The following is a 19,790-nucleotide window of genomic DNA, read 5'->3' on the forward strand; positions in this document are numbered from 1 at the left end:
AACAACTGAGAGATTATTATCAAAGAAAATGAGGCCACCTGTGGTTGGGTGGGGCTGTGGTCATTAGTGAGGCTGCTATAAAGAGCAGCCTGTGGGTTTGGCCATTGTGGAGGATTATCTGATTGTTGTGTTTCGTGACTGCCTTGCTGACTTTGACCTTTTGTGTGCTGATTTTTCCCCGCTTTGAAACTAAACGAGAGCCAAGTGTGTTTCACTTTGTGAAAGAAGAAGGACTGTGAATTGCCTCACAGCTGCAAGCTAAGTATCACAGAACTGATAAGGGACTTGTACAAATGACCAGTTTGTTTGGAGACGAGTGCTCTTGGCTATACAAAAAGAGGGCTTGGTTTATTTGCATTTTCAGTATAAAGAACATTGTTTTGAATTTTCAAACGTGTGTGTGTCTGAATTTGTATCTGTGCATTTTCGGGAGGATTCCACCAGAGAGCTGGACAGAACAGATGTTTATTTGTCTTTTTTTTTTAGGGTGAGCATTTCGGGACAACAGAAGCCACCGAAGCCTTTTTTGCAATGACAAGATTATTCCAGTCCAACGACGTGAGTGATTTCTTCCACGATTTCTCCTGGTTTTCCTGGGTTGGGGGCTGCCAGCAGCGTCCTTAGGGGTCTCCTTTCTGAAAAGCGCAGGGTTTCCAACCATGGCCACTTAAAAAGATCTCAACTCCAAGAATTCCCCATTCTGGGAGATGAAGCCCACAAGTCTTTTGAAGTGGTCAAGGTTGGACCCCTTGTGCTCAAAGGCCCTTCCAGAGGCCTTGCAGACCACAGTGACAAAAGGGGAAGTGGCTCGAGAGGCCCTTGGAAAATTCAACCTTAATTGTGGTCTTTCCGCAGCAAACTTTAAGGAGAATGTGCTACCTTACCATCAAGGAGATGGCCAATATCTCAGAAGACGTTATCATTGTCACCAGCAGGTATCTGGTTTTTGATTCTGGGGTTAGAAGCACCGGTGTTTCAGCTGGAACGGGAAGGGAAGAGGGAATGGAATGGAATAGAATAGAATAGAATAAGATTTAAAATAGAATGAGATTTTGAATAGAATGAGATTTTGAATAGAATAAGATTTAAATAGAATAAGATTTAGAATAAAACAGAACAGAATAGAATAAGATTTAGAATAAAACAGAACAGAATAGAATAGTTATGGTGAACCTATGGCACAGGTGGCACACGAGCCATTGGCGTAGCTCAGCTCCAACGTGCATGTGTGTGGCTTGCACAGAATTTTGGCTTGCACAGAGGTTCTGGGAGGGCGTTTTTGGTTTCCAGAGAGCCTCCCGGGGGGTGGGGGAGGGCCTTTCCCCCCCCCCTTGGCTCCAGGAAAGCCTTTGGAGCCTAGGGAGTGCAAAACGCGAGCCTACTGGGTCCACCCGAAGTTGGGAGACAGGCCGTTTCTGGCCTCCAGAGGGCCTCCGGGAAGTGGAAGTGTTCGCCATCACTGAGTTAGACAATTGATGTGCATCTGATTATTGTGGCTCGGCACTGAGAAAGAACCCTTTGTCTCCTGTGTTCTAGCCTAACTAAAGATATGACGGGGAAGGAAGATGTTTACCGAGGCCCAGCCATTCGAGCCCTGTGTCGGATCACGGATGTGAGTAGGGGTGGATGGAAACGAGGGATCTTTTGGCTCATGGCTCAGGTTTTGAACCTTGGCTGAATGCCGGGGGAGTATCCAGAGATCTGACCACCAGCGTTAGTGGTCTTTTACCGGTAGTCCTCAACTTATTACTGCAGTCGACTACGGCTTGGAGTCACGATGATTGTAAAGCAGGCCATCGCATGGTCCGTTAATCAAATCGCCCTGGCCGTTAAGCGAATTGGTGGCCGTTGAGCCAACCCATTATTTTCAATGGGTCTATCTCTCCACCCATAGATTTCACAAATTTCCAGAAGGTTTTTTTGCTTCTGCGCATGAGCGGGAGCAAGAAATCGCTGAAAATCGGCATCCTCGCGCGAGATTTTGCTTGCTGTGCATGCGCAGAAGCCAAATCTCACACTGATGGGCGCACTGCGCCTGCGCCTGCTACCCTCCCATATAGCGCACTGGAAAGGGCAACCCCCTGCCCTCTTCAGAGGGTTTGTCATGTTTGGGGAGCTGGGTCAGAACAGAAACATTAAATTGCGGGCTGAGGAATTCTGGGAATTAAAGTCCAAAAGTTGTCAAGTTTGGAATTCCCTGGGTTTTTTTAGAGCCTGGTTTTCACCAATGTGAAGGACTAGAAGCTTGCCTTTTAAATCAGACGGCAAATGACCTCAGCCAAAAAATTAACGGTTTTGTCTTGTGAAGGCACTAAAGAGCCTTGAGTGAATGTAATTCCATTTTTCTTTCAATTCTGGCCAGTGTGCCCTTTGAAAAATCGGTCTCCCCTCCATCCTTCTCGCTTTCCCAGGGAACAATGCTGCAGGCCATCGAGCGATACATGAAACAAGCCATTGTCGACAAAGTCCCCAGCGTCTCCAGTTCTGCCTTGGTGTCGTCCTTGGTAAGTAAAGGAGGCCAGAGATTTCTGGCACCTGTGATCTGAATTTGAGTAATCAGCAAGCAGCATGTATTTTCAACAAGCAAATTTGTGAGGAAGCCAAATTACCATATTTGGGGGAATATAAGATACACCATTTTCCCCCTTAAAGAGGCTGATAATTAGGGTGCATCCTATACTTCAAATGTAGCTTTTTTTTCCAGCCCTAACTAGCTGCTAAGGATCTTTCCAGCTCTTAACTTGCAAGCTCTTTCATTGTTTCTCTCTGCGAAGAATGTTTTCCAAACCCTAAGACTTTGCAGGGTGTTTTTCATTTCTCTAACTTGCTCCGAGTAAGTTTCTTTCCAGCCCATACCAGATGCTAATAATGTTCCCAGCTCTTACCCACTTGCAAGTTCTTTCATTGTTGCTCTCTGCAAAGAAAGTTTTCCAAACCTTGTCTTTGTAGGGTTTTTTAAATTTGATTTCAAAGAAGTTTGATTTACTTGGAGTTGTATTGTATTGTTTAAGTGTTCCCTTTATTTTTTTGAGCAGTGTATATATTTACAAGGAAAGTTTTTCGAATAAAGTAAAAGTATCTAAAAGTCTTTTGCTGAAATAAGCAGGGGGAACTCTTTCAGTTGGCAAGAGTTCCAGAAAAAGAGATAACACAAATAATAATTACACAGCTAGAATTATTATTATTATTATTATTATTATTATTATTATTATTATTATTATGTCAGTACAACACAGCAAATGAGATCATTATGCTGGATTTCGTATTTCATCACCAGTCGGGCGCTTCCCAAGCACCTAGGACTGCGTGATGTAGCGGCGAATTATGTTTGCCGATCCCAGTAAAGCGGTCTTTTGCAATTGACAGATGGAGATTTTGTCAATTCCGATAGTTTTCAAATGTCCGCTGAGATCCTTTGGCACTGCGCCCAGCGTGCCAAGTACCACTGGGACCCCTTTCACTGGCTTATGTCAGAGTCGTTGCAGCTCGACTTTTAGATCTTCGTATTTCACTAATTTCTCTAGCTGCTTCTCCTCAATTCTGCTGTATTATTATTATTATTATCATTATTATTATTATTATTATTATTTATTAGATTTGTATGCTGCCCCTCTCCGTAGACTCGGAGCGGCTCACAACAATTAATCAAAAACAAAGCTGCACAGGAATAATCTTGAAGAGATTATTAGAGTTCATAGAGTTCTTCTTAATGCCAAAAATGTTCTTTCAAATGCAAAATGGTTGATCACGAAACTAAAAGTCAGAATAATCTATTGTTCTCTGCACCGAGGTGAAACTCTGCTCACTCTTAAATACCCTGAGGGCGTGACCCAGTAGCCCCCAGCAGTACACCTGAGTGACTCTGCTCTTAGCCAACCATTCATGTTGTCTAGATGCCCTTCGAACCCTGGCATCCAGAAGAGGCTCCTCCTCTTCTCATGAGTCACTCGGTGCAGGAAATGCAAAGTCATTCCTCACAGGAAGGGCTGATTTACTCATCCCAGAAAGTGCAGAAGGCCCTACTGTCCATCTCAAGTGCCAGGAACACAGGACGCCCCTGTGCCGCACCTCCACAGGTCTCTGCGTCCTCAGAGTCCATGGTTATTTTCTGCAGGACGTGAGCGAACCACAACCAGAGTTTTGATTCTTGGCCCTCTTTTTTTCTAGCATTTGATGAAGGTCAACTACGATGTGGTCAAGAGGTGGATCAATGAAGCCCAGGAAGCTGCTTCCAGCGACAATGTCATGGTGCAGGTAGGGATTCTCCGGAGCAGGGATGGAGTCTGGGAAGTTTTCTGGACCCAGCCGGAAAGTTGAAAACCCATTTGGAGAGCCTCCTGGTCAGTCCACCTTACTTCGCCTGATGCCTTCTCTGCAGAATAGCAGTAGCATTGAGACCTTTATACGTAGACCTTCATAGCCCTCTCTTAAGAGAGAGAGAGTCAGACTTTGACCCCCAACAATCCTTCCTACCTCTTTTCCTTCTTTGAGCCAGTCAGAATTGAACTGCTGGAAAGAAAGAAAGAAAAAAAGAAAGAGAGAGAGAGAGGGGGGGGGGAGAGACAGAGGAATGAAGGAAGGAAGGGGGAGAGAGGGAAGGAAGGAAGGAAGGGAAAGGAGGGAGAGAGAGAGAGAAAGAAAGAAAGAAAGGGGAGAGAGAGAAGGAATGAAGGAAAGAAGAAGGGAAAGGAAAGGGGGAGAGAGAAAGAAAGAGAGAGAGTTGAAAGGAAAGAGAAAGAAAGGAAAGGAAGGAAGGAAGGAAGGAAGGAAGGAAAGGGGAGAGAGAGAAAGAAGAAAAGAATGAAGGAAGGAAAGAGGAAAGGAAAGGGGGAGGGAGAGAAAGAGAGAGAGAAGGGAAGGAAGGAATGAATGAAAAAAAGGGGGGAGAGACAAAGAGAGAAAGAGAAGGAAGGACGGAAGGAAAGAAGGAAGGAAGGATTTATTTTTCCCCTTGCTGAAGTGACCAGGGTCAGCTCAAAGCCAGATAAAAGTGGAAGGAGGCCTCAACCCAGGTAGCACCTTCTTATGCCTTCCTTCCTTCCTTCCTTCCTTCCTTCCTTCCGTCCGTCCGTCCGCAGTACCATGCCCTCGGTTTGCTCTACCATCTGAGGAAGAACGACCGCCTGGCCGTTTCCAAAATGCTGAACAAATTCACCAGATCTGGCTTGAAGTCTCAGTTTGCCTACTGCATGCTGATCCGGATTGCCAGCCGGCTGCTGAAGGAGTCCGAGGAGGGGTAAGGAGATCTGTAGGGGGAAGGGGGTGTTCGGCGGAACAGTATCTGGAATGAGTCCAGGTGGGATGACCCTGGGGTGGGGCACAAACCTGTTACCGGAGCCAGAACCAGGCAGTTCCCACAAGACAGAGTACCGTAATCTCCAGCCATCGGCAAATGCCCATCGGCAAATGCCCAGGTTCAATGCTTGTTTCCAACAAATGCCCCTCCCACTGGGCCTCCTTTACAGCTCAGCCCCCAGGTGTGCCTTGTCCGAGTCAAAGGGGCAGGGCACTCTGTTCCGTTGTAGCCAACTCAATATGTGCTGGTCTCACCCAGCGGCAGGTTGCTACCGGTACGGATAAGGACGCCACACCTGCTTTGTGCAAGCGCAGAGAGTAAACTATACAAACTACCCGTAGACACCCCTTGTGAACTGCTAGGGCGGAGCCGCCATAACCCTCTTCCTGCCTAGGAGACATTCCAAGCTCCGCTGCCTCTTTGCCCCGCCTTCCTGGGAATCCAGACTACAATCCGCTACGCCCCTGTCCAATCAGCTGGGATATTTGTGAGGATGTCACACGGTCTGTAAACGGGCAACCTGTGTTTTTCCTTGGCAGGCACGACAACCCGCTCTTCGATTTCATCGAAAGCTGCCTGCGCAACAAACACGAGATGGTGATTTACGAAGCCGCCTCGGCCATCATCCACCTCCCCAACTGCACAGCCCGGGAACTGGCCCCGGCAGTCTCAGGTGAGTGCCACATGGGAATCTGGGGTGTCATGTATTGCGGCCCTATCGGGACCGGGACTCACCGCTCACAGTCGCTCATGCCCTCATCACCTTGAGGCTCGACTACTGTAACGCTCTCTACATGGGGCTACCTTTGAAGAATGTTCGGAAACTTCAGGTCGTGCAGAATGCAGCTGCGAGAGTAATCATGGGCTTCCCTAAATATGCCCATGTTACACCAACACTCCGCAGTCTGCATTGGTTGCCGATCAATTTCCGGGCACAATTCAAAGTGTTGGTTATGACCTATAAAGCCCTTCATGGCACCGGACCAGAATATCTCCGGGACCGCCTTCTGACGCACGAATCCCAGCCACCAGTTAGGTCCCACAGAGTGGGCCTTCTCCGGGTCCTGTCAACTAAACAATGTCAGTTGGCGGGACCCAGGGGAAGAGCCTTCTCTGTGGCGGCCCCGACCCTCTGGAACCAACTCCCCCCAGAGATTAGAATAGCCCCCACCCTCCTCGCCTTTCGTAAGCTCCTCAAAACCCACCTCTGCCATCAGGCAGGGGGGAATTAAGATAATCTTTCCCCCTAGGCTTCTACAATTTATGCATGGTATGTTTGTATGTATGATTGGTTTTATAACAAGGGTTTTTAGTGTTTTTTAAATTATTAGATTTGTTCTTACATTGTCTTTGTTATTGTTGTGAGCCGCCCCGAGTCTACGGAGAGGGGCGGCATACAAATCTAATAAATAATAATAATAATAATAATAATAATAATAATAATAATAATGTATTATTATTGGAATTGACAAAATCTCCATCTGTCAATTGCCAAAGGCCGCTTTACTGGGATCGGCAAACATAATTCGCCCCTACATCACGCAGTGCCAAAGGGTCTCAGCGGACATTTGAAAACCATCGGAATTGACAAAATCTCCATCTGTCAATTGCAAAAGGCCGATTTACTGTTGTTAGCCACCACGAGTCTACGGAGAGGAGCGGCATACAAATCCAATAAACATAAACAAACATAAACAAACATAATTCGCCGCTACATCACGCAGTCCTAGGTGCTTGGGAAGCGCCCGACTGGGGATGAAATACGAAATCCAGCATAGTGATCTCGTTTGCTGTGTTGTACTGAAATAATAATAATAATAATAATAATAATAATAATAATAATAATAATAACAACAACAACAACAACAACAATAATGTATTCTTTTAAAAAAATTCCTAGCAGGAGGAGCTCTGGTGAGAATTCAGTTGATGTTTGAGTTTATTTCCTGTAACCATTTATGAAATCTATTCCAGGATCTTTTCGTGGTCGTGCCCCAAAATTTCGGGTCATTTTTTGCTTCTCCTTTCAGTGCTACAGCTCTTCTGCAGTTCACCCAAGCCCGTTCTGAGATACGCGGCGGTCCGGACCCTTAATAAGGTGAGGGCTTCGGGGTGGGGGGCGTCTTGTCACAGGCGGTCCCCAACTTACGACCACAATGGAGCCCCAAGATTGATAGGCTGCTTGAGGGAAACGACATTTGTTAAAGTGAGTTTGCCCCATTTAACGACGTATCCTTGCCATCTTCGTTCAGCGAATCGCGGCTGTTCAAGTGGTAACAGGGTTATTAAGTGAATCTGGCTTCCGCACCACGGACTTGGTTTGTTTGAAGATCGCCAAAGAGGATGGTGGGATCCAGGGCACTGTGACTGTCGGAAACTTGAATCTGTGGCAGAGCATCCGAATGTAGATCATGTGACCGCGGGGGATGCTCCAAAGGTCATAAGTGTGAGAAATGATGATGAGTCGTACTTTACTGCATTTTATTTTTATTTATTTTATTTTATATTTTATTTTATATTTTATTGTATCTTATTACATTATTTTATATTTTATTTTATTACTTTATTATTTATTTCATTGCATTTTTTATTTTATTTGACTATTTTATTTTATTTTATATTTTATTTTATCATTTATTATTTTATTACATTTTACTGCATTTTAGTTTTATTTTATATTGCATTTACCTTATTTTATTATTATTATTATTATTATTATTATTATTATTATTATTATTTATTAGATTTGTATGCCACCCCTCTTATTGTATATTTTATTGTATCTTAAGACATTATTTTTTATTTTATTTATTTCATTGCATTTTTAATTTAATTTTATTCGACTATTTTATTTTATATTTTATTTTATCCTATTACTTTACTTTATTATTATTATTACATTTTATTGCATTTTTAATTTTATATTGCATTTAATTTATTTTGTTTTATATTTTATTGCACTTTATTTTATTACATTTTATTTTACTATTTTATTCTACTTTATTTTATATTTGATTGTATGTTATTACTTTATTATTTATTTCATTGCATTTTTTTGCATTTTATTTTATATTATATTTTATATGAATCGTTGCAGGATGCAGGATTCCTGTGGGCAGCCTTCTTCCCATAAGCCTTTCTGCGTTGCACTTTCAGGTGGCAATGAAACATCCGTCCGCAGTGACGGCCTGCAATTTGGATCTGGAGAACCTGATCACCGATTCCAACCGCAGTATCGCCACCCTGGCCATCACCACCCTGCTGAAGACGGGCAGCGAGAGCAGCGTGGATCGGCTCATGAAACAGATCTCCTCCTTCGTCTCTGAGATATCGGATGAGTTTAAGGTCAGACTCCTAAAATCCGGCATGCGCACCCCCGAGATTTCGCTTCTGTGCATGCGCAGCAAAATCTCAGGTGAAGACGCTTGTGCGAGTGAGATTTCGGCGATTTTCATTAAGTTTCTTTGCTTCTGCGCATGCGCTGAAGCAAAAATATTGGCAAAAATTGCCAAAATCTCACTAGTGCGGGCATCTTCACATGCGTTTTTGCTTGCTGCCCATGCGCAGAAGCAAAATCTCGCTCCCACGGGTGGCACATGCCTGCGACGGCATCGGAGGGCGCACTAGTAGCACTGAAGACAGCAGACCTTCCCGAGTTAGGATGGCGGCTCTTCTCTGCCAAAATTGCCACATGGGGGAGTCTGCAGAATTTAGAAAAAGTGTCACTAAATTACGCTTCCAGATCTGCGCTGCAAAAAATTATGCTGTCACAATGGGGCAACAGAGAGTTTCTTTCCGTATCTCTTTTGTGCCATCTAGTGGCCATCTGTTGTTCTGCAGCCCAGATTAGATATCCTTTGAATTAAAAGTCTACGAAGATTCTCAATCCCTCGGGTCAGGTTTATCCCAAAGGTGCTTTTTCCAAAATTGGATTTTCTTGGGTTTATTTTCCTTGGAGATGTTTCGCCTCTGATACAATAAGCTGCTTTAGTTCTAAAAAACTGAGAAAGTCCAGTTGCCTTTTGGAAAAGGCACTAACCGAATAAGAGAATTGGAAAGGATCTTGGAGGTCTTGAAGTCCGGGGCACCCCAAACTTCTTGTCTGTGGCCCGATACCAGGCCATAGCCTGTGTCAGATGAGCATGTAAATGTTTGCCGCTCCATTTGAATAAATGGCAGACACGCATGCCACCCTGTATTAAAAGGGCCAAAACCTTGGAATTTATATTTAGCATCTTAGCTGACTAGGGAATTCTGGGAGTTGAAGTCCAGCATAGCTGAGAAGGGAATTCTGGGAGTTGAAGTCCAGCATTATTGGATGGGGAATTCTGGGAGTTGAACTACAGCATAGCTGGCTGAGGAATTCTGGGAATTGAAGTCCAGTATAGCTGGCTGAAGAATTCTGGGAGTTGAAGTCCAGTATACCTGGCTGGGGATTTCTGGGAGTTGAAGTCCAGCATTATTGGATGGGGAATTCTGGGAGTTGAAGTCCAGCATAGCTGAGAAGGGAATTCTGGGAGTCCAATATAGCTGGCTGAGGAATTCTGGGAGTTGAAGTCCAACAAAACTGTCTGGGGAATTCTGGGCCTTGGAGTCCCGTGTCTTTAAACTTGCCAATCTTGAGAACTGCCATCTTGGAGAGGAAGGAGGACTGTAGTGCGGAGTCCATATCCCTCCATCGTAGAAGGTCACCTTCTGCTCCTGATGTCCTCACAATGACCTACAGGAAGATCGGGTTTATTCCCCCTGAAGCTCTTTAATTGACTTGATACCGGTCCTCGCTTAACGTCGTACTCTTGTTTCCCCTTGCAGGTGGTGGTCGTCCAAGCCATCAGCGCTCTGTGCCAGAAGTACCCGCGGAAACACACCGTCATGATGTGCTTCCTCTCCAATATGCTTCGCGATGATGTAAGTCGATTTGACTGCGTTAATAATATAATAACAGCAACAGAGTTGGAAGGGACCTTGGAGGTCTTCTAGTCCAACCCCCTGCTTTGGCAGGAAATCCTACACCACTTCAGACAGATGGCTATCCAACATCTGCTTAAATACTTCCAGTGTTGGAGGGTTCACAACTTCTGGAGGCAACTTCTGTTCCCCTGGTCAACCATTCTGACTGTCAGGAAATTTCTCCTTAGTTCTAAGTTGCTTCTCTCCTTGTTTAGTTTCCACCCATTGCTTCTTGTTCTGCCCTCAGGTGCTTTGGAGAATAGCTTGACTCCCTCTTCTTTGTGGCAACCCCTCAGATATTGGAAGACTGCTATCATGTCTCCCCTGGTCCTTCTTTTTACTAAATTAGACATACCCAATTCCTGCAACTTATTCCATAGAGTGAATAATACAAACTATTATGGCTGCTTACATTACATAATTTATAGTTCTTACACTGACATCCCTCGTTAAATTTTACCCCGATCCTCCTCCTCTTTCTATCCCTATTTCCCAAATTATCCAACTGTCTTTTGGGTTATTTATCTTTTCTAGGCATTGGTAAAATTTCTCCCATATTTTATAGTAATCCGTCTCATCTTTGCCTTTCATTTCCATTGTTAAGTCTGCCCATTTCCGCACATACCATTATTTTATGTATTAATTTGTCCCCGGTGGGTACATTTTCATTTTTCCATAGCTGCACATAAATAAGCCCAGCAGCTGTTATGGTGTGCAAAATTAAATATAGTTGAGCTTTTTTTTTGTATTTTTCATATACTGTCCTGAATATGAATAGTTCTGATGGTGGTTTTTTTCACACTTTGTTCCAATTCAACCCAAATGTTGTTCTGTGTGTCCCCCCCCCCCCTCCCACAGGGCGGCTTCGAGTACAAGCGGGCCATTGTGGACTGTATCATCGGCATCATCGAAGAGAACCCCGAAAGCAAAGAGACGGGCTTGGCCCACCTCTGCGAGTTCATCGAAGACTGCGAGCACACGGTGCTGGCCACCAAAATCCTCCATCTGCTGGGCAAGGAGGGGCCCAGGACCCCCACCCCTTCCAAGTACATCCGCTTCATCTTCAACCGAGTGGTGCTAGAAAACGAAGCCGTTCGGGCCGGTGAGTTTGGTGCGGGTGGGTGGGTGAGGACGCAACGTCCTTCTGCGGAAAGTCCGGTTTGGAGCTGGGGGGGATGGCGAGCGTTGAAGACCGTGAATGGGGAAGAACGGACAGATTTGTCAGACAGAATATCTAGATGGGTTTCAAATACCGTATTTTTTGGAGTATAAGTCTACAGTCACTGAATTTAAACATGCCTAATTCTGCCGTCAATCTTCTAGGTTTCTATAAGATGCACCTTGGTTTTTGGGTAGGAAAATAAGGTGGGGGGAGATCTGCCTACCAGGTATTCAACTGGCTGGCGTCCTTAGACTGGTCAGCTCTAGCACGTTATTTTATTCCCTGATTAGAGGTGAAAAACAACTTCAGAGGGAGTAGCTATGAAAAATAGCCTGCAGTGCTTTAGGGCTGAAAAAAAACTTCTTTGGAAGGAGTAGCAATGGTAAAAAGCCTGCAGAGATTTAAGGCTGAAAAAACCTTCTTTGGAGGGAGTAGCAATGGAAAAACCCCTGCAAAGACTTAGGGCTGAAAAAAACCTTCCTTGGAGGGAGTAGCAATGGAAAAAACCCTGCAAAGACTTAGGGCTGAAAAAACCTTCTTTGGAGGGAGTAGCAATGGAAAAAACCCTGCAAAGACTTAGGGCTGGGGGGAAAATGAATAAAATGAGGATGGGGTTGCAGAATAACCAGGGAAATGAATACTATACCATATGGGGAAAATTATACAAATGTATAGAGAAAAAAGCGGAAATTAAAAAAAAACCAGACAAAATAAAAGAGGACAATGTAGAAAAAACAACTTTATTTCAAAATGCACACAAGTTTCCGTAAATTGTTTGTATGGTGTATTGTATGATGTGTCTACTTTTTGTACGTGTTTGTTTATGCTTTATGTTTCAAAAGAATTCAATATATTTTTTCTTTTTTTAAAGGAAACCATTAACCTTTTGCCTCCGGCTTTTCCTTTCCCTGCAGCGGCCGTCAGCGCTCTGGCCAAATTCGGGGCTCAGAATGAGAGTCTGCTGCCCAGCATCTTGGTGCTCTTGCAAAGGTGAGTTTCGCCCTACATCCCTACACAAACACACACCGCATCAAACTCAGTCCATCAACATTTCTCCCAAATGGAGGACAACTCCTTCATAAGTATTTTATTATAGAGTATTATAAAACATGGGATACTTTTTATAATTGGTTAGAAGAGAGGAGCGGCATACACATCTAATAAATTATTATTATTATTATTATTATTATTATTATTATTATTATTATTATTGTTGTTGTTGTTATTATTATTATGTCAATACAACACAGCAAACGAGATCACTATGCTGGATTTCGTATTTCATCACCAGTCGGGCGCTTCCCAAGCACCTAGGACTGCGTGATGCAGCGGCGAATTATGTCTGCCGATCCCAGTAAATCCGATGGTTTTCAAATGTCCGCTGAGATCCTTTGGCCCTGCGCCCAGCGTGCCAAGGACCACTGGGACCACTTTCACTGGCTTATGCCAGAGTTGTTGCAGCTTGATTTTTAGATCTTCGTATTTCAATAATTTCTCTAGCTGCTGCTGCTTCTTCTTCTTCTTCTTCTTCTTCTTCTTCTTCTTCTTCTTCTTCTTCTTCTTCTTCTTCTTCTTCTTCTTCTTGTTATTATTGTTGTTGTTGTTATTCTCATTGCTTATTTGACCCCTATGACAAAGTGTTTTTACCTCCTGATTCTTGAGAAATGTCTCTTTTCTTTTATGTCCACTGAGAGCATCTGCACCAAAGACCAATTCCTTGTGTGTCCAATCCCACTTGGCCAATAAAGAATTCTATCCTATCCTATCCTCTACTCTACTCTACTCTACTCTACTCTACCATACATAAGAACATACTCTACTATACTATACTATTCTAGTGAATAGATGTAGTAACTCTGTATATAGCGTAAGGAAGGGTAATTCCAATAGCAACATAGAAAAGTAAAAATGTATAAAATGTTCACATTTTTTTCCTTTGCTTCCTCCTCCCCCTCCTCCTCTTCCTCCTTGCAGGTGCGTGATGGACAGCGACGATGAAGTCCGGGACCGAGCCACCTTCTACCTGAACGTCCTGCAGCAGAGGCAGCTGTCTCTCAATGCCGCCTACATCTTTAACGGTAGGTGACAGAATAACAGAGTCGGAAGGGACCTCCGAGGTCTTCTATTCCAGCCCCCAAGCGGGAAACCCTAGACCGGTGAGGGTGAACCTTGTCTGCCTTCAGCCCAACTCACCCTGGCCTTCAGGCTCTTCTGCTTTCAACCCCCCCCTTGTCTTGTCCTTGGCAGTTCTCACCGTCTCCATTCCCGGCATGGAAAAAGCCCTCCACCAATACACGCTGGAGCCTTCGGACAAGCCTTTCGACATGAGGTCCGTGCCGCTGGCCACCGCCCCGGTCTTTGAGCAGAAAGCAGGTACTGGATCAGAGGACCATCAGGCTGACAACCAAAGTCAGAAGATCACCAAAGAGACACACACACACACACACACAGATACACAGTCCTTTTCCTCCTCCTCCTCTTCTCCACAAACCCCACTCCTTTCTAGCACGGATGGTGGTCAAGAGGGTTCAGTGGTTTCTCTGGATATACGGAACTATATTTGTGTGAATGGAATAGAATAGAGTAGAAAATAGATAGAATACAACAGAATAGAGTAGAATAGAATAGAATATAGAACATAGAATATAGAATATAATAGAGCAGAATAGAGCAGAAAAATGGAACAGAATAGACGGATTCTTGACAATAGAATAGAATGGAATATTGAGAATACAATAGAATATTTATATAGAATAGAATAGAATAGAAATAAGGAATAGAATAGAGTAGAATAGAATAGAAAATAGATAGGATAGAATAGAACAGAATAGGGTAGAAGAATAGAATAGAATAGAAAAATGGAATGGAATAGAATCTTTATTGAGAATAGAATAGAATATTTATATAGAATAGAATATAGAATAGAATAGAACAATAGAGTAGAATAGAATATAGAATAGAATATATAATAGAATAGAATAGAAAAAATGGAATGGAATAGAATCTTTATTGAGAATAGAATAGAATATTTATATAGAATAGAATATAGAATAGAATAGAACAATAGAGTAGAATAGAATATAGAATAGAATATATAATAGAATAGAATAGAAAAAATGGAATGGAATTGAATTTTTATTGAGAATAGAGTAGAATGGAATATAGAATACAATAGAATATTTATATAGAATAGAATAGAATAATGGAAAATAGGATAGAACAGGACAGAGTAGAATAGAATAGAATTCTTTGTTGGCCAAGCCTGATTGGACACAGAAGGAATTTGTCTTTGGTGCAGATGTTCTCAGTGGACATAAAAGAAAAAGAGACATGTGTCAAGAATCAGGAGGTAAAAACACTTAATGATTGTCATAGGGTACAAATAAGGATTCAGGAAACAACATGAATAAAAATTGTAAGGACACAAGCAACAAGTTACAGTCATAAGTGGGAGGCGATGGGTGATGGGAATGATGAGAAAAACGAATGGTAGCAGTAACAGACCTGCCCTTCTCGTAACCTGGCATAGCAGGCAGCATTATATGGTCATAACTGGAGATCTATTTTGTACAATTGGGAGGTTTTTCGCTTTGCAGCCAAGTCTCCTGCACTCCCCAGTCAGAAGTATATTAACCGTTGTTTAATGATGCATTCCAGAGATTTCCCTGGTAGCCAACAAACCTGAAAAAATGGCTCCGTCACGCCAAGACATATTCCAAGGTATTAAGGCTATTTCTCTGCTCTTCCCTGGTCAGAATTCACCCCTCGCCCTTTGAATGGGGACAAAATCTCTCCCCATAGAGATTAAAGACAGATTCTTTTCTTTCTTCCCCTTCTTTCTTCTTTCTCTGTCTTTGTCTTTGTCTTTTTTCTCTCTCTGTTTTTCTTTGTTCTTTTTTCTCTCTCTCTTTTTCCTTCCTTTCTTTCTCTCTGTTTTTCTTCTTTCTTTCTCTTTTTCCTTTGTTTTTCTTTTTCTCTTTTTCCTTCCTTCCTTCCTTCCTATTTTCTTTCTTCTTTCTCTTTCTTTCATTTTTTCTTTCTTTTACCTTCCTTCCTTTTCTTTTCCTTTCTTTCTTTCTCTTTTTCTTCTTTGATTTTTCCTTCTCTTTCTGTATCTCTCTTTTCCTTCCTTCCTTCTTTTCCTTTCTTTCTCTTTTTCTTCTTTGATTATTCTTTCTTTCTCTTTAATCCTTTTCCTTCCTTCTTTTTCTCTTTTTTTCTCTTTTTTCTTTTCTTTTGTTTTTTCCTTCCTTCCTTCCTTCCTTCCTTCCTTCCTTCCTTCCCTCCCTGCCTTGTTTCCCTGCCTGACAAGTAAATCAAGGCATTGAGCATATACCCACACCTTCCCCCCCTCTTTTCCCCTTAACAAGAACCCTGTAAGGTGGGTTGGGTTGAGAGAGAGAGAGAGAGAAAGGGACTGGCTCCAAATTACTCAGGTGGCTTTTATGGCTAAGGTGGGACTAGAACTCCCTGCCTCCTGGTGATTGGGCCAAGGTCACCCAGTCAGCTTTCATGCCTAAGGCGGGACTAGAACTTGCCATCTCCTCTTTCTTATCTGCCATCCTCACCCGGAACTCCTTTCTTTTAGAACAATTGGCTGCCATTCCTGAATTCAAGAACCTAGGCCCGCTTTTCAAGTCCTCTGAGGCCGTGCAGCTGACGGAAGCCGAGACGGAGTATTTTGTCCGCTGCATTAAGCACGTCTTCGCCAATCACATTGTCTTCCAGGTTAAAAAAACGTCAAAAATATATCCAAAAAGCAAAAATTCAGGCAGAGCAAATTAATTAAAGAAGACTTGAAACCGGTTGAGTTTAGTCAGCCTCCGCATTGTTGCCTCTTTGTGGAGCATGGGCTGTTCAGTATTGTCCCCTTTAACACCTGTGGACTTCAACTCCCAGAATCCCCCTGGGAGGAATTCCCCCCTCCTGCCATCTAATAAATAATAACAATAATAATTATTATTATGATTACATTATATTGTATCACAATTTGAGGGTGCATAATTTATTTATTTATTGATTGATTGATTGATTGATTGATTGATTGGATTTGTATGCCGCCCCTCTCCAGAGACTTGAGGCGGCTAACAGCAATAATAAGACAGCGTACAATAATAATCCAATAATAAAAACGATTAAAAACCCATTATTATAAAAACCAATCATACATACAGACATACCATGCATAAAATTGTAGAGGCCTAGGGGGAAAGAGCATCTCAATTCCCCCATGCCTGGAGGCAGAGGTGGGTTTTAAGAAGCTTACGAAAGGCAAGGAGGGTGGGAGCAATTCTAATCTCTGGGAGGAGTTGGTTCCAGAGGGCCGGGGACGCCACAGAGAAGGCTCTTCCCCTGGGTCCCACCAAGCGACATTGGTTGATGGGACCCGGAGAAGACCCACTCTGTGGGACCTAACTGGTCACTGGGATTCGTGCAGCAGAAGGCGGTCCCTGAGATAATCTGGTCCGGTGCCATGAAGGGCTTTATAGGTCATAACCAACACTTTGAATTAATAATAATAATAATAATAATTATTATTATTATTATTATTATTATTATTATTATTATTATTTATTAGATTTGTATACCGCCCCTCTCCGAGGACTCCGAGGATATGACTTTGCATGTTTGTAAGGGTGGAGAAAAAAAAATAAAAAAATTATACCCACGAAAGAGTTCTTGCTTGCCAAAGTTCACGCTGCTCAGCCCAGTTCTTCTGGACCCGAGGCAGTACTAGAGATCCCAACCAGGCGCTCTGCTTTGCTTTCAGTTCGATTGCACCAACACGCTCAATGACCAGCTCTTGGGCAAAGTGACGGTCCAGATGGAGCCTTCGGAAGCGTACGAAGTTCTCCGCTGCATCCCGGCACCCAGCCTTGCATACAACCAGCCGGGCATGTGCTACACCCTCGTGCGCCTGCCTCTGGACGACCCCACCGCAGGTACCGCCGGGAAAATCCTTCTTAGCCTGATGTTCGGCCAGGTGTTAATCCCTCCTTGTGGGTGGCATCTTTGTCCGAGGGGTTCACCAGAGGTGGGTTCGGACCGATTCGGACCAGTTTGCCCGAACTGGTAGCAACTTGCTGGTGATGTCACAATGAGTGGTTCGGTCAGTGCTGGACTGTGGGCGCCACCGTCTTTTTAATTTTTTAATTTTTTAAATAAAATTTTTATTTAAAAAATTTAATGTTTTCCCTCTGAGCATGTGGAGAAGCTGAGTTTACGACACTGTATAGAATCGCTATCTTGTTTTTGACTTTTTATATATATGTTTTATATATATGTCACATGTTTTTTGCTGAATTCGAAAATTAAGGAAGACTAGGATAGATCTATTTCGGCCTTATTTTGGCCTCATCAGCTAGCCATACCCTCACTGGGACTTGAACCTGCAACCTTTGCCTTTTAAGGCAGAGAATTAACCTCTAGGCTACAGTATCCAATCCCTTCAGCTCTGCACCAGGGAAAGGTTACATATTTTTGTGTCGAATCACCCTGGTGTATTGAAGGAACATCACAGCTCTTTATTTGCCTCTTGGCCCAACCCAGGGCCATTTCCAAGGCAGTTAATTTTGTTGATAGCCGACAATTCTATCTGTATGTGTCACATGTTTTTTTGCTGAATTTGAAAATTAAGGGAGAGTAGGATAGATCTATTTCGGCCTTATTTTGGCCTCATCAGCTAGCCATACCCACTGGGACTTGAACCTGCAACCTTTGCCTTGTAAAGCAGAGAACTATCCTCTAGGCTACAGTATCCAATCCCTTTATATATATATATATATATATATATATATATATATATATATATATATATATATATGTGTGTTAAATGTTTTTAGCTGGAATTTTTTAAAATTAAGGGAGACTAGGATAGATCCATTTCGGCCTTATTAGGCCTCATCAGCTAGCCACACCCTTTCTTTACTGGGATTCGATCTGGGAAGCTTCTGCATTGTAAAGCAGAGAGCTAGCATATATATATATCTCCTTCTGAAGAGACAAGCAACATGCTGGTGACATCACAATGAGGTGACGGAAGTGGTTCGGTCAGGGCCAGATTGTGGGCGCCACCATCTTTTTAATTTTTGCGCCTTGTCTCTCTCTCTCTCTCTCGCCCCCTAGTGGCTTGCACGTTTAGCTGCACAATGAAGTTCACGGTTCGAGACTGCGACCCCAACACCGGAGTGCCAGAAGATGACGGTTACGAGGATGAATACGTGGTAAGAACTGGGGGGGTTTGCGGCCCTTTGCCGGGTTTCTGGCCCTTCGGTTTGGATGGCACGATTGCAGCCGCCATTTTGACTCCTTTTTTTTTAACCTGCTTAACAACCAACTTAGCAATGCAACTTTGTGGTCGTAAGTCCGAGGACTCCTTGTAATTCTTTCTGGGCCTCCCTTCCGCAGCTGGAGGACCTGGAGCTCACGCTCTCTGACCACATGCAGAGAATCCTCAAGCCGAACTTTGCCGCCGCCTGGGAGGAAGTGGGCGACGACTACGAGAAGGAGGAAACTTTCGCACTCAGCACCACTAAAAGCCTGGAAGGTGAGAGGGCGGCGGCTCTTTCCGTTCGTGTTTTAAACCAGAAATGGGTTTTGGGGGAGGCCGCCTACCCGAATCTCGGCACATTCAATGATTTTTCAAAATATTCTTAGTAGGTTCAGATTGACCATTTCAATGTGCCCAGTTGGTCATATGATTTGCATTCGGATGCCTAGCAATTGATTCATATGGATGATTCATGGTCACACTTTATAGAGCGCTGGTGAGACCCCATTTGGAATACTGGGTCCAGTTCTGGAGACCTCACCTACAAAAAGATATGGATCAAACTGAACGGGTCCAAAGACGGGCTACAAGAATGGTGGAAGGTGTTAAGCATAAAACCTATCAGGAAAAACTTCATGGACTCAATCTGTATAGTTTGGAGGACAGAAGGAAAAGGGGGGACATGATCGAAACATTTAAATATGTTAAAGGGTTAAATAAGGTCCAGAAGGGAAGTGTTTTTAATAGGAAAGTGAACACAGGAACAAGGGGACACAATCGGAGGTTAGTTGGGGGGGAGATCAAAAGCAACGGGAGAAAATATGATTTGACTGAAAGAGTAGTAGATCCTTGGAACAAACTTCCAGCAGACGTGGTAGATAAATCCACAGTGACTGAATTTAAACCTGCCTGGGATAAACATAGATCCATCCTAAGATAAAAATACAGGAAATAGTATAAGGGCAGACGAGATGGACCATGAGGTCTTTTCCTGCCATCAACCTTCTATGTTTCTATGGCTGCACCGTCCCTGGTCCCCTTTTTCCGATGTTCTGGCGAGGAAAATCAAGGGGGAGGCCAGGTTTGTTTAACAACTATGTGACTCATTTAAC

General features: G+C 43.4%; 1 protein-coding gene across 3 annotated transcripts in view; it reads left to right on the forward strand.

Annotated features, from left to right (window-relative positions):
* Window positions 1-19,790, forward strand: part of COPG2 (COPI coat complex subunit gamma 2) — a 28,719-nt gene that overhangs the window by 5,535 nt on the left and 3,394 nt on the right. For all 3 annotated transcript variants that reach the window (XM_070754484.1, XM_070754485.1, XM_070754483.1), the window contains exons 4-22: window positions 487-558; window positions 856-935; window positions 1,537-1,612; window positions 2,412-2,504; window positions 4,168-4,254; window positions 5,079-5,236; window positions 5,836-5,969; window positions 7,327-7,394; window positions 8,453-8,641; window positions 10,109-10,204; window positions 11,105-11,348; window positions 12,323-12,398; window positions 13,383-13,486; window positions 13,656-13,781; window positions 15,066-15,128; window positions 15,997-16,136; window positions 17,179-17,350; window positions 18,534-18,631; window positions 18,816-18,954. In XM_070754484.1, the coding sequence (XP_070610585.1) occupies window positions 487-558; window positions 856-935; window positions 1,537-1,612; window positions 2,412-2,504; window positions 4,168-4,254; window positions 5,079-5,236; window positions 5,836-5,969; window positions 7,327-7,394; window positions 8,453-8,641; window positions 10,109-10,204; window positions 11,105-11,348; window positions 12,323-12,398; window positions 13,383-13,486; window positions 13,656-13,781; window positions 15,066-15,128; window positions 15,997-16,136; window positions 17,179-17,350; window positions 18,534-18,631; window positions 18,816-18,954 (2,215 nt within the window). The remainder of the gene's footprint in view (window positions 1-486; window positions 559-855; window positions 936-1,536; window positions 1,613-2,411; window positions 2,505-4,167; window positions 4,255-5,078; window positions 5,237-5,835; window positions 5,970-7,326; window positions 7,395-8,452; window positions 8,642-10,108; window positions 10,205-11,104; window positions 11,349-12,322; window positions 12,399-13,382; window positions 13,487-13,655; window positions 13,782-15,065; window positions 15,129-15,996; window positions 16,137-17,178; window positions 17,351-18,533; window positions 18,632-18,815; window positions 18,955-19,790) is intronic.

The sequence above is a fragment of the Erythrolamprus reginae genome, chromosome 6 (genome assembly GCF_031021105.1).
Source record: "Erythrolamprus reginae isolate rEryReg1 chromosome 6, rEryReg1.hap1, whole genome shotgun sequence".
Lineage (NCBI taxonomy): Eukaryota > Metazoa > Chordata > Lepidosauria > Squamata > Dipsadidae > Erythrolamprus > Erythrolamprus reginae.